Genomic DNA, 14834 nt, shown 5'->3' on the forward strand with positions numbered 1-14834 from the left:
ACCCCCACCCGCGCACTGACGCCTGCTCCTCCCCGTCAGCGCGCGTCACCACACACACACCCGTACATACGCGCTGGCACACGACATATACACCCAGCGCGTATCACCACTACATCACCCCCTCCCACATAGCTCGCAGCCGGCCCGGCTGCTAACAACAACCAACCACGACGATAAAACGACAACCAACAAAAAAAACCCCATAACCCCCCGAGTGTGCCCCGTAACATAACACAACAACAACAACAACAAGAATAACTATGTACAGATTGACAATGAACGCGAAAAGTCAACAATAACACGATACGAGCAAATACGAAACGAACGCGCCCCACGTCCCTGCGACTACACGCAGTGACGAGGCGCTCCAGCTGCCCCGACTCCTCACGAGGCAGGTCATGCAAAGTAGCACGACCTGGCGCGAGTCCGTCTGGCTGGTCCATCGTATGGGGCGGGACACTGACGACCGTCCGGCGGTTCCGGCCGCTCCAGACGGCGCGGAACGGGCCTGAAAGGGCCGGCCCCGCCGCGGAGATCCGGCCGCCGGTGATCGGCAGCTGTCAGTTCCGAGACACCTGGGAGCAGATCAGGCGACAATACGTGTGGATCAGGCAGAGACATTTCCTCCTCTGGGTCGCCGGTCACGTCACACGCCCGGCCATCACGACACAAGGGGAGGCCATATGGAGGCGAGAACGGTTTCAGTCGGGAGGGGTGAACGTACCACCGGCGCTTTCCCCACTTTATCTGAACGCACTGGGGCCGTGCAACGCGCACGACCTCCACGGGTCCCCTCCACGGTCTCAACAATTTAGGCGACGTAGCCAAGGGTGCCTGAGGGCAATGCAGCCAGGCCCTGTCACCTGGTTTCCATTCGTGCATGGACACCTTCCGTGCCCGCAACCGTTCATTAGCAATTTGGCGAGCCCGCGAATTAAGCCGTGCGGCCTCCCTCGCCTCTGTCAGCTTATGAATATTAAACTTAATATGTTCTGCCAAATTAGAATTAGTTCGTGGAGCGGACAGGCCAAGTTGCGTTTCTATTGGCGGGTCAGCTTCCCGACCGTACATCAAATAGAATGGGGAAAACCCCGTAGCTGCATGGGGGGCCATTCTATACGCGGCAAGGACTCCCGGGACCTGCAGGTCCCAATCTACATGTGCCTCGCACACCTGCTGGCACAGCATGGAAGTCAAGGTTTTGTGGAGTCTCTCCACCATCCCGTCAGTCTGCGGGTGGTACGGGGAGGTACGCACCTTCTTGGTACCCAACAGATCGCACACCTCTTGCAACAATTTACTCGAAAAATTTTTACCTTGGTCGGTCAGCAGGCGTTCGGGAGCCCCCTTGTCCAGGACATAGCCCTGGACGAAGGCATCCGTCACAGCCGCTGCCGACTGGTTAGCGAGAGGCCACGCCATAGGCCATCGGGTAAAGTATTCGACCCCCACTAACAAATATTTATTCCCTCTCGGCGTGACTGGGAAGGGCCCCAAAATATCGAGTGCCACGAGCTTGTTGGTACGCGAGACCTGAATAGATTGCAGCGGTGGATTAGCTGCCACGGCCGGTGGTTTACGCCTGGCGCACTCAACGCACCCCTTCAGAATATGCACCACATCACTTCCCGTTCCCGGCCAGTAATAGTCACGCTGAAGCAGGGCAAGCGTCTTGTTAACTCCCAAGTGCAAGAGGCGTTCGTGTGCCGCCAAGACAACCCTCCCCCTCACAGCGGAAGGCACCACGAGTGCGTTCCGCCGGGACAAACTGTCCCATTTCAATAACACGCCCCGCTCAAGTACATAGGAGCCGGTACGCTCCTGGTCCCCCTCGGGACCCCCAACCTTGCGGCGCAATGCTAGCAGCGAGCTGTCCGCCATCTGGAGGCGGCCCCATTCGCTGAGCGACAGCGAGAGCAGCGAGTCCCGACCCTGAGAGGCAGTGGAATCATCCCCACTCGGTGCGCCCGCTGTCGCAGCCAGTGCCCCTATCTCCCCCGCAAGCGTCGGTTTACAGCGCGCCGATCCCGACAAACACGCGCATTCATCACAAGGCAACAACCGCGACAAGCAATCGGCATTCGTGTGTCGCAACCCCTTACGGTACGTAGTCGTAAACTGATAGTCCTGGAGGACTTCCAACCAACGCGACAACTGGCCCGAGGGCTGGGCGACCCTCAATGAATACTGTAGCGCCGCGTGGTCCGTTCGGACTGTAAAGTGACGACCATACAGATATGGCCTAAACTGCTGCACAAAAAAAACAATGGCAAGCAGCTCGCGACGGGTGACACAGTAGCGCTGCTCCGCCGGAGACAACACCCTACTACCGTAGGCGACAACTCTTTCGACACCCCCAACGACTTGGGATAGCACCCCCCCAATGCCCGTGTTGCTAGCATCCGTGTCCAGCAAAAAGGGACTGGCAAAATCGGGATAACACAAGGGTGGGGCACCCACCAAGGCGTCCCGGAGGGAGCGAAACGCGGCCTCCTCCTCCGGTCCCCATTTGAACTTCACTCCTTTCGCCGTTAGAGCGTGCAAGGGTTTTGCAATAGTGGCGAAGTGCTCAACGAACCGCCGATAATAAGAAGCAAACCCGATGAAACTACGCACGTCGGAAACGGACGTAGGTGTCGGCCATGAACCGACACAATCCGTCTTCGCGGGATCGGTGGAGATCCCCGAAGAATCGACAATGTGACCCAAGTATCTAACGGACCTACGAAGGAGGTGACATTTGGCCGGTTTAAATTTCAACTTAGCCGATCGCATTCGCAAGAACACCCCTCTCAATCGCCGGAGGTGTTCCTCAAACGTTTTACTGAAAACAATGACATCGTCCATATAAATCAAGCATGTATCCCACTGCAAGCCCGACAAAACCAGCTCCATAAGTCGCTGAAACGTCGCTGGAGAGGAGTGAAGTCCCATGGGTAACCGGTTAAACTGGAACAGCCCCCCTGGAGTCCGAAATGCTGTCTTAGGTTTCGACTCTTCGTCGAGCGGCAACTGCCAAAACCCCGATAACAAATCAAGAGTCGAAAAATATCGCGCACCAGACAATGCATCGAGGGACTCATCCATCCTGGGGAGCGGATACGCGTCAGCCACAGAGATCTTATTCAGGCGACGGAAATCAACGCAGAATCGCAGGGACCCGTCCTGCTTCTTAACCAGCACAATAGGCGCTCCCCACGGGCTAGAGGAGGGTGAAATAATATCGGCTTCTAGCATATCGTTAACAGCCGACTGAACATGTTCCTTCTCCACGGGACTCAGTCGGAAGGGATTTAGCCTGACCGGCGCCGCATCGCCCGTTTCAATGTGATGGTGCAACAAATCCGTGCACCCAATGTCATACTTATGTTTACTGAATACATCAGAGAATTCAATGAGCAACTCGCGCAGCGCACCCAACTGCGCCGCCGACAAATCGTCCGAGGCGGCACATAACGAATGGACCCACTCAAGGTCTTCCCTTGGCTCAACGTTCCGCGCGGGGCTCGAGCCCACCTGCGCAACCAACCCATCATCCCCAGGAACCTGCGCCGCGTGAGCCAGCACGGTGCCCTGCGGGATGACAGCTGGTCGCGACCCCGCGTTCAAAACCATCACAAACGGATCCCTGTCAGCCCGCACCAAAGTGTGAGCCACCGATAAATCAAGACCCCCGACAGCCTTGTTAGAAGGACCCAAAAGCATACTCTGTCCCGAAGCCTCCCTCACCCATGGTTTTCGCAACCGGAGGGGAATCAACATCTGTGAACCCGGGGGCACTTGCACTGTCTGCGTCGCCACCGCTTGTATCGTAGCGCACGCCGTCCGAATGTCAGTAGGGCCCGTCAAAAATGAAATCCGGCGACCCGATGGCAGTTCAATGCATCGTTGATCGATAAGAATTTTAATGGGCATTTTAGCCAAAAAGTCAGTGCCCAAAAGACACGGAACTGCCAAGGAAGACGAAACGAAAACGGGTCCCGATAATTTGATATCTCCAATGCAAATGGACGCCCTAACCTGACCGATAATGCCCAACGATCCCCCATTAGCGGCGTAAAATGGCACATCCACTGGAAGCAGCGGACGACATTGGACTGGAAGAATATTATAAATGAGGTCCGATATAATAGTTGCCGATGCCCCCGTGTCCACTAACACCCTAATCTCAACCCCATCAATAGATCCCGTAACAACGGACGAACCCGCCGAAGCAGCCACAATTCTATGCCCCAATTCCGCCCATTCAATGTCTCCCTGGTCCCGGCCGAACCCCCCTCGCCAAACCGAATCCCCGAACCTTAACCGGCCCTCCTCCGCCGCAACGCGGCGTCCCATGTGTGCCGAATAAACAGGCCGAGCGTGTGAGGTGCCGCGACTTGCCGGGGATTGTAGAGATGACTTGGGCTCTCGGTCGTCGTCCAGCCGAGCTCCCATGGCGCGCTGCCGCGGAGCGCGGCACCCGGACGCCACGTGGCCCCGGAGGCCGCAGTTATAGCACGTGACGAGGGTCGGAGTAGATCTTGGTTGCTCCGACTTTCGGCCCGATCGCAGAGGCGACCGGGCCCCCGGCCTCCAGTCCCCTGGTCGTCCCGTGGCGAACGCCTCCTCTCGTGGGCTGACGACTTGGGGTTCGGCGACCACCAACCCCGGGGCTGCGACGACAGCAGCGTTGCAACCAACGCCTTGCTTCCGTTGTAGGGCCTCGTGCGCTTGAATACTCGTGGCGACTCTCAAAGAAGAAATATCAATGTCGTCAGCTGTGTTGATAGGGACCCCCAGGTCCTGCGCCAACTTGAGCAGCTGCTCCAAAACCATCGCGTCTTGGCCCTCCTCGTCCATCCGAGGGAACGCAGCATCAGCAAGAGCCAGCAACGCCGTGCGATAGGCCAGCGCGGTCTCCGTGGCCGCTTTCCGTCTTGCGTAGAACTGATGGCGGCATGTAGAGGGAGGCCCGTAGACCCTGGCCAACAAACCCAGCGCATCCTTCAGCGTGGAGCGGTCCGACTTCCGTGCAGCCCTGAAGGCCGCGAGCGCATTGTCGTCCAGCATGGCGGGCAATGCCCGCAGCGCCGTAGCATCGGACCACGCCGACATCTCTTGATGCGCCAAAAACCTTCGCTGAAATTGGCCCCAGTCTCCGCCTTCCGCCTTGAAGGCTGACAACGTGGGCAGGCGCTGCTGAAAAATGAAGTCATCCGCCTCGTGGTTCCTCTCCGCCTGTCCGTCGGTGTCTAAGATGGCGGCTCCAGCAGCAGACGTAAGATGGCGGACCCCCTCGCGCGCTGATGAAGTCGATGCGCGCGCTTGGGAACCCACCACCACGTGGCGCTCGCCGTTCCCGCCAAAAGCAGGCCCAGGCGCAATGGCGGGAATCCCCCATTCGTTTTGGCGGGAATCTGCGGGGCGACCTTGTAAAATGTCCCCCACCGTCCCCGCTCCTCCCGACGAGCTGATCTCCGCCAAGATGGACGCGGCGGCGAGCAGCAGCTCCGCCAGTCGGGAGTGCGCCTCACGAAGCCCGGCGTCTGTCCCCGGTCGCTCGGCCGGCGCCGTCGACGGACCCTGCAGCGTGGGCAAGTCCTCTTCCTCACCCCCCGCCACCAGCGGCTCCGAGTCGTCCAGGTCTTCCTCGCGGTCAATCCCGTGGGTCCTACGGGTCTTCCTCGTCTCCATACTTGGAAGCCCGTTTCACTTCTGACGCCAGATGAAGTATTGGAAAATGACGGCAGGAAACTCCTTGACGGGAACACACTTCTTTTATTAAATCTTGACTTGTAACAATACAACGCGTGGCCTCTCTTCTTCACACCGCACTTCTCTTGACTCAGGATTCTGTGCTGCCGGCTCTCTGTGCCTCGTGTAGACTCCGCGCCTCGGCTACACTCCTCTCTCGCCTCGTGTAGACTCTGCGCCTCTGCTACACTCTCCTCTCTCGCCTCGTGTAGACTTTGCCTCTCTCTCGCTGGCTACACCGTATGCATACTCGGCTCGTGCAGACCGTTCTCTCTCGCTGGCTACACCGTATGCATACTCGGCTCGTGCAGACCGTTCTCTCTCGCTGGCTACACCGTATGCATACTCGGCTCGTGCAGACCGTTCTCTCTCGCTGGCTACACCGTATGCATACTCGGCTCGTGCAGACCGTTCTATCTCGCTGGCTACACACTATACATTACTCAGCTCGTGTAGACCGTTCTATCTCGCTGGCTACACACTATACATTACTCAGCTCGTGTAGACCTTTCTATCTCGCTGGCTACACACTATACATTACTCAGCTCGTGTAGACCTTTCTATCTCGCTGGCTACACACTATACCTTACTCTCTTCTACTCTCCATTTCTCTCCTCTCCGGGCTCTATCTCTACACCTTCGTCTTCATTCTTAGATGGTTCCACTTCTGCCCCTTGCTCCTCTGTGCATCACCTTATATACCCCTTCTTCCCGGGAGACGGAGCGGATGCGGACCTCAACGTCGGCACCGCTCCTCCGTTACCCAATCCCCACGCGCTATCCCCACGATCCGGTTCCGCTCAGCGCGTGTTTCCACTCTCCGACCAATCACACCGCGCTGCTACCCGATCACTCCCTCTGGGCGCGTCACCGGCACACAGCCAATCAGCAGCACTACCCCCACCCGCGCACTGACGCCTGCTCCTCCCCGTCAGCGCGCGTCACCACACACACACCCGTACATACGCGCTGGCACACGACATATACACCCAGCGCGTATCACCACTACACATGTATAAATGTGCAAAGGAAGCGTGTCTTGGAAAAAGGAAATTTGAAGGGTGATTTTTTTAATGCATCTTCAAACTCCCGAATATCTTGCCTAGGATGTCATATTCATTTAATGTAAGCGCTATTTTTTCGTGTGCCATCGTAACTCTCTCCTCTATAAGGCATATCTGATATCACATCAGCCCCAAGCCCATATAGCCCCCCCCTCTCCACTGGGAGGCTAAAGTTACTCTAACTTTTTCCACGTTCCTCGCTTGGCTCATGTTAAAAGTAGCCCTGCGGCATAAATAACGGCTGTTTATTTAGCACATTCGATATATAAATAACGTTTTAAAAAAAAACACAACAGGGACTAATTGTCCCAAACGTATTCTCATAATTGAGATGGAGGTCAGTCGAAAAAAATCGTTGATATAATTAGGATGAACGCTCACCATGTGACCACTGACACGCTGTGTTCGATTGCTGAGTTTTAGTTGTTCTCCGATTATCATTTTGTCAGATGTTTTGTTCAAACCACTTCAGTAGCATTTGCACAGACTTACGCGATGTTACAAGCAGGTGATGCTGCGTTGGCAGTGGTGCATGAGGCAATAAAAAACACTCAACACATGCGTCAACTACACATGCTAAAAAAAAATTAAATAGGCGATGTGCCGAGCATTGGCCCTTCTTCACATAGCATATCACAAGTCACCAATTATATTTATATTTTCCTTTTTAGGGCCGTTCTATTCGTGCACAAATTTCTGACCGAAGTAATTTAATCGGCGTGATTCCTGGTTAGCGCTCAGAGTTGTGTGCGCAGCTATCTATGACCACGATGGAGGCGCTTCCCGAGGTGTTTTCCAACCTTTCCGTATTGTCCATTTAGTCTGCAGTTCAGGTGATAAATGCTCTATTTTAATAGCAACCCATCGAGACAAGTTTCTTTTACACGGAAGGCCTGATTATCTCAAAGTTCCCATTGGGCATTCAATTCTGTGAAACATTCATATTTTAAAACAAATGTTTTAAATATATGTACATATATATATATAATCATTCATGTAGATATGTCCACTACAGCTTGGCTGTTAATATTGTATCTGCCTCTTCATTTTCAAAGCCGCTCATGCTGAATGGGATGCCACTTCGAACATCACAAATCTTACCAGTATAAACGTGATTTTCAACATGCAGAGAATTAGTTTAACACGTAGGCTTTCGCGACCAATATCATCCATAATATAGGTTTTTATTTCCCAATATATATGACTATTTTAAAATGACATTACCTTACAGCCAACTAAGTCACTGATGGACTGATTTAAAAGTAAAAAAAGGTTAAACCCTTTCACTGATCATGTACTTTCAGCCATGGCTGAACGATGGTAATTCCACATTTCTATAATGGGAGTTAATCTCTCGCTGCTGGTTTCCCACAAAGAGTACATTTTTGACTCACACACCGATTGTGCAAATGTTGATTTATTTTCCAATTATACCGCATAAAACATTTATACAACATTGACCAGCGTGGAAGAAGAGGAAAAACTCCTTCTAGAGGGCTTCTCAACCGGTGTGACACAGAACACCAGTCTGCTGCGGCAAAGTAAAAGGTGTGCCGTGAAATTTTCGGAATCATGAAAGAACCTACAGACATCGCACTGCCTCCTATAACGCTGTTTCTTTATAACGCTCTTTTGTCCTGGAGGAAAATTCCTGGGAGAGATCAGCCCCATATATGGAAGAAAGTAGGCGTGTCTTTGCCAACATATGGAGGAAAGTAGGCGTGCCGTTGCTCGTAGGGGCGTGTCTTTGCCCATACATGGTCTTAGTCTTGTGGAACCTGAACCGAGGTGTCTATTGTATCGATTCTGCTCACCGAATCATCGAGGGTTAATCACCACGTCGCTTAATTGGCGATCAATGGATCGAGTAATCCCATTTGTGCTGTACAGCTTCCCGCTGAAAGTGTATTTACGGCAGACGGTGGTTAACGCAAGCTCTGACCGAATGCCCTTGTGAGTACGTAACTTATTGCATTTTTATGTCGTCATCATTCAAAGTTTTTTTTACGTACATAAAATACGTTAACGCATTTTTTATGTGCGCAATATCATTATTAAGGCGTTTACCTAAACCCAATGAAGCCCTCATATATATCGGTCATAGGTCAAACAAAAATAGCGGTCGGGAATGCATCGCCATTGGTACCACGTTATAATGACCTCCTTTAGCAGCGCTGTTTCACGTCGCACTCCCTGAGTGCTATGGGAGGTATGCCCGTATTTGTAAAAGAACTGAATAGGAAAGGAAAGAACTTCAACCACCCATGGCACCGCCACCCACGGCATCCCCCCAACGACCAGCGCACGTTATTATTGGTAGCCCACGCACCAGCCAGCCGCGGTCGGAGGGGGGGGGAAGGGTGTTTGAGGTTATTTTTGTTTGTGGTGCTTAGCGGTAGTTCGTGGGTACTTTGCGGTCATTTGGCTCAGTGCGCGCACGAAGATCAAGCAAGCTGAAAAGTGTGCCGTGGAATTAGAAAATGTTCACAAGCACTGCTCTCGATCTTCGTGGTTCTTTCGGTAAAGTCACGTAGAAGGAAAATAATAAAATGATAAAAATAAAACATAATAAAATAATTCTCACGACGTTTCGGCCACAACGCAAGCAGCCGTCTTCAGGTGGAGAACAGATCTGTCGAGGAGACAGAGTCTGAATGGCACGCCCCAGGCTTGGAGTGACTATTTATGCTGGGATGGAGGGGCGAAGAGCGTCTTGACAAAATAATTTGCCGAAACGTCGTGAGAATTATTTTAGGATGTTTTATTTTTATTATTTTATTATTTTCCTTCTACGTGACTTTACCGAAAGAACCAAGAAGAAAGCTTTAAATCGACACAGCTCTCGAGTTTCTGCCAGTGGAGGGCCCTCCCGCCACCAGCGGCATGACCGAGGAAATTTCCGGGCCGCACCTTTACCCGTCGCATATCACTTTAACGTGACATGCCCGCCTGCGCCTAGTGCTCACCTGTTGCCAGGGTCGAGTGGCCCACCGCGGGGCACAGTCGATCTGAGCGCACGGCTGCCGGTGTGCAGGAGGGGGGGATTCTCGGCAGAGCGGTTTTGGCAGGGCCAGGAAGGTCCCGTCGGCTCGCCGCTGCTGGCACAGGACCGCCCGCGTCTGCGAGCCCCGGCCACATGTCCGGGAGCACTGCCCAAAATTAAGACGAGACAGCATTAATTATTCGCACGCAGCAACGCTGCCAAACGTTCACGTGGTCGGGGTGGGTTTATACATGTAGAGGCGCCACGCTGGCATGACGTGATCGTCATCGCCTGGTAAGCAGGAGGTTGTGGGTTCAATCCTGACCCTTGATGCCTGCTGTAATACTGAGTTAACCAAATTCATAAACGTGTTGATATTTATGGCATCTTCAGTTGAGAAGAACTAATACGTATGAGCTTATTAATGCAATAAATACGTTTATCACGGTTTCTGTGCACAGGCCCAAAGAACCAAAATGTGAAAAGACCAGCAAGAACCAGCACCATTAACAGCCTTATTAATTTCTAAAGTTGTAATCGATAAGTTGCAATACATACTTAACACTTTATGTTCATTGTAAATCAATGACTTCCATTTTATTTCTATCATAAAACGAAATCCTCAAGCAGGATTCCGAAATAGAAGTGTGCGGTTACAAGGGCTTCAACTTTTATGCCCCCAAAAAAGTAAGCCTGGCAATGAATACCGCATGAAGAGTTGGTGAAATAAAAAAAAACCCAAGTCATAAAGGAAATTAACTTCGTGAAACCAATACTTCTTGAACCACTTGTGGATTGAAATCAAGTCATTTAAAAACAGCACACCTGTCAGCAAATATACAAAATATATGTGAAGCATGCCAGTCACTACCGACTTCAATTCCTTATATGGAGCAACATTTATATCGTTGTAACTTAGAATAATATATTAAACAAGAAATAATATACTTGAATGGAGAAATGCAATATTTATTTTAACCAGTTGTACAAGAATAAAAATGGTTTTAACGATACGCTGATGAATACGCTGATGCTATATTTTGGACCGGAAGAACTGTTCATTGATGAATAACGATTTCCTACAAATGAAATTGGAGAATTACAAAAAAACTATATAAAATCATGAACTGGAATTGAAAAAATATTTTGGTCAAATTCGAAATGGGTTCAGTTGTGCTTTTAATAGTGCTCGCCTTCGGTACAAAACTAATGAGTACTAAGAGGCAGATCTGTTAGCAGTGCAAAACAGTGAAATTACCTCTTCCGTATAATCAGTACAGGAAGTTACTCTCTTCCACAGAACAAATGACCTTGCCAATTGATGTCAACAAGTTTCGAATATAGGCGAAAGTACGGCCCTGCATTTACCTGCTTACTCCACTGCTGGTGGAAGGGCCTCCACGAGAGGTTATTTGGCCTACTCTTTCACACCGGACAGTCATCTTAGAATCGGCTCGAGTATCCACACTTTGCCACGCCGCATGCGACCAACCAATCGACTGAACGTGGTGTAGACAGAGGCAGGGATATTTGAGAAACTGTACCATTGCTTCAACTCCCGTTGCTTGTAGTCTGAACCGATCAACTCTGCATCGCAAGCGCAGTGCACTAAACATTACAGCATACGCTCAAAAAAATTATATTAATGTACTTCAATAAATGAGAAAACGATCTGAGCTTGAACAGAAACACACGTGAGTAAAGATGAAACATGTCACCAAAACAAAAACCTGATGGCAAACGTAAATAAATCGCACAAAAAAGATAATCGTCACTGGGTGTTGGCCGTGAACGGGAATCGAACCCGGATTGCCGGGTTTATAGCGCAGCGCGCTAACCGCTACAGTACCGCTCCCCACACACGCGCACACACACACATGACACTGACACACACGCGCGCGCACGCAACAACAACCGCTATTCGTCACTAAGTGGCGGTGACGTCACCACGACGCTTGTGCCAGGCTATGTGCACGTTAAGGTCAAGTGAAGTGTCGAACGCCCGCTGGCAGGAGGTCACGGGGCAGACCCAGGTGCCACGGGTCGACTGACTGAGATGACTGGTTGATGCACCACCCATGCCCCCTACTGTGCCAACTTGCTGTGCTTTAGCCACCCGGCGCTCCGCTCGTTGTTGTGAGCGTCGCTCCTCCCCACTCCGTTGTTGTTGTTAGAGGGCGACTGCCTCAAACTGCCCAGTAGTATCCTTTACGAGCCTCCTCCACAAAGGCCGCTTGTACCAGTCATCAGCAAGTCCACTCAGCTCCACATCCTCCTGTACCACATAACTCCATCTCTTCTCTAGCCCGTGCCGTGCCCGTTTAGTTCCCGTCGATCCGGCCGAACAAAAGCTGTTTAGGCATGCGGTGGCTGGGCATGTGGGCTACATGACCCAGCCAACACAGCCTTGCCTGCCGGAGGACCTCACCGATGGGACTTTGTCCAGATCTTTCAAGGATATGTGAGCTCCTCACACAATCCAGCCTGGTTAAACCCAAGATGGATCATAGGCAGGCCACCCTAAATGTTTCTAACCGGCGAAGATGTTCCATTAGGGGGGTCCACGTTTCGCAAGCGTAGAGAAGGGATAGAATGACTGTGGCCGAGAAGACCTGAAGCTTCATGCAGAGCGAAAGACCAGGTAGCTTGCACACAGCGTTACGCAACCGATTAAAAGATAATGCTGCTCAATTGATTCGGAGTGAGACCTCTGCTGTCAAACCGGAGCCGGTCATGAGCACACTGCCCAAGTATGGGAAACTCTCCACTCTCTCCACAACTGTCCTATCACCAATTGGGAGTTGTGGGGGTGGAGTGTCCGATGGTACAAAATACTCAGGCAGGTGGGCCTGATGGTAGGTCCCCACCTCTTAGTGTCAAGCTCCAGGTTCAGCAGCATCGCCTCTAACCCCTCCTCTGAGTGAGCAGCAATTACTAGATCATTGGCATACATAACATGGTTGAGCAATAGGGAGCCATCCCTTGATCGCACCCAGGCATCGATCAGCCTCCCATTGTATCTGTACCAGATGGAAATTCCTCCAGTACAGCTACTGAAGGCTTGACGAACTACGTGGTCGAAATAGATATTAAATAATGTGGGAGCCAAAGGACATCTCTGTCGCACCCCAAAGTGAACAGGGAATGGCTCCGACTCCCGGCCATGTAGTTTTACCTGGGCCCGCTCACCATCGTGAAGGTCCTTAATGAGCGTGAGCAGCATGGTATCATAGGCCTTGACCAGGTCAATAAAGCAGAGATGTAGGTCTTGTTGGAATTCCCTACACCTCTGCTGTAGCAGACGGACAGAAAATATGGCATCTGTGCAGGACCACCCTTTCCTGAAACCGCATTGGGGCTCCACAAACCTCTCCTCAGCGTGCCTGGCAAGACGATGTTGAATGTTGAATAATCCTTGCCAGGACCTTTCCCGGCACACTGAGAAGTTAGCGCGCATGCAGACACTGACACACACACACACGTATGCAGACACTGACACACACACACGCGAACGCAGACACTGACACACACACACACGCACACGTGCACACACCTGCTGCCAAGGTTGCGCGTGCCAGGCAGGCGGGCAGTCCAGCCGGGCGCACGGGCGCGCGGTGGGCGGCTTGGGCAGGGCGCACTCGCGATCGGGCAGCAGCAGCGGCGGCGGCCGCTCGCGGGACCTCCCGGCGGGCGACGAGGTGACACGGCGTGCGCAGACCACCTCCCGGGTGTGCAGGCCCTGGCCACAGCTCACGGGGCACGGGCTCCACTCGCCCTCCTCCCACCTGGAACGGCGGCGGTGGCGGGGGGCGACAACAGCGGCGGGAAGTGGATGCCGTGACTCGTTTGCGATCGGTGGCGCGATGTTGAGCTGCCTCGGCCTGGAGGTCTCGTGGGTTTTGATCCCCGACCCTGAAGATGCCCGCTGTATATTTGGAATTTGCGGTGTCTCTCTCTCTCTGCCCGTGGTCGCGTAGGTTTTTCTCCTCCGGGTCCTCCGGTTTTTTCCTCCGCATTTAGAAACATGTGTTTTTGTATTTGGCTGCTATGAAATGTTCACGTGATAAGCCACTTCGTTGAGCTATCATTTGTGACCAGGTCACTCCAGAAAAAGAGCTACATAGCTCAGTGGACCTTAGCTACTAAGATAAACATAGTTTAGTTGAATTTATTTTATTTCTCCAGCTCACGATACACGCATCCAAACGTGTAAATGTAAAAGTTACTACAGTACTTATTTATTTCATGCTATTCGTTGCACACGGTGGTTGAACTATATTTTGCATGCGGATGCCATCTATTTTGCCGCTGAGGTCGTGACGGGTTTCATATGCCCCTGTACCGTTTCCGTTATGCTTTCATGTGCAACTGATGTGTTCTTTATTGAGGGCGATATTGGCACATAAATTAAATAATGATTGATTTATTTGATCCATGTATGTCATACGTGTAGCCAGCCCATCCTGCTTGTCTCGCTCCTCCCATGATTGCGATTCATCACATGTAAGCCCACACTGGCTGCATTTGCAAGAAGCGTACGTGAACTTGCAAACCAGCCCTCTGATGGCTTTACTGGTTGGATTGTATACTAATCATTATGACATGAGAAACCTACCCACAGAGCCGGGATTGGCCGTGAATATCTAGCTGCATGACAATGAGTTTGCTGCGGGACTATCTGTATTGCTTTTTTTCCTGTTATTCCCTGAAATGGGTAGGTTTCCTCAAACACCTCAATGCAGGAATCTCCTGATGAGGAATGAGACCCACGGTGGTGAGATGTTAACTACCTCACCCGCTTTACAGGAGGTTCGTGGGTTCGATCCCGACCCTGACGCCTGCATAGTTGGAGTTTGCAAGTCTCTCTCGCCGTGGTCGTGTGTTTTTTTCCTCCAGGCCGACATGCGTCGATTCTAAATGTATTTGGCCGCAATAAATATCCACGTGCTAAGCCACTTCGCTGTGCTCTCATTTGTGGCCAGGTCGCTTCTGAAAAAGAGCCAGGCAGCCCAGTAGGCCTTCCCCGGTAAAATTCTAAAATGGCTTTTAAA

General features: G+C 51.9%; 1 protein-coding gene across 2 annotated transcripts in view; it reads right to left on the minus strand.

Moving 5' to 3' along the window:
* The window catches only part of LOC144741157 (ADAMTS-like protein 1), a 108730-nt gene that overhangs the window by 25282 nt on the left and 68614 nt on the right, over nt 1-14834 (minus strand). For both annotated transcript variants that reach the window (XM_078623784.1, XM_078623783.1), the window contains exons 18-19: nt 13337-13568; nt 9767-9949 (exon numbers count right to left, since the gene is read on the minus strand). In XM_078623784.1, the coding sequence (XP_078479910.1) occupies nt 9767-9949; nt 13337-13568 (415 nt within the window). The remainder of the gene's footprint in view (nt 1-9766; nt 9950-13336; nt 13569-14834) is intronic.

This window comes from Lampetra planeri, chromosome 3 (assembly GCF_965212315.1).
Source record: "Lampetra planeri chromosome 3, kcLamPlan1.2.h2, whole genome shotgun sequence".
In the NCBI taxonomy this organism is placed as follows: Eukaryota; Metazoa; Chordata; class Hyperoartia; order Petromyzontiformes; family Petromyzontidae; genus Lampetra; species Lampetra planeri.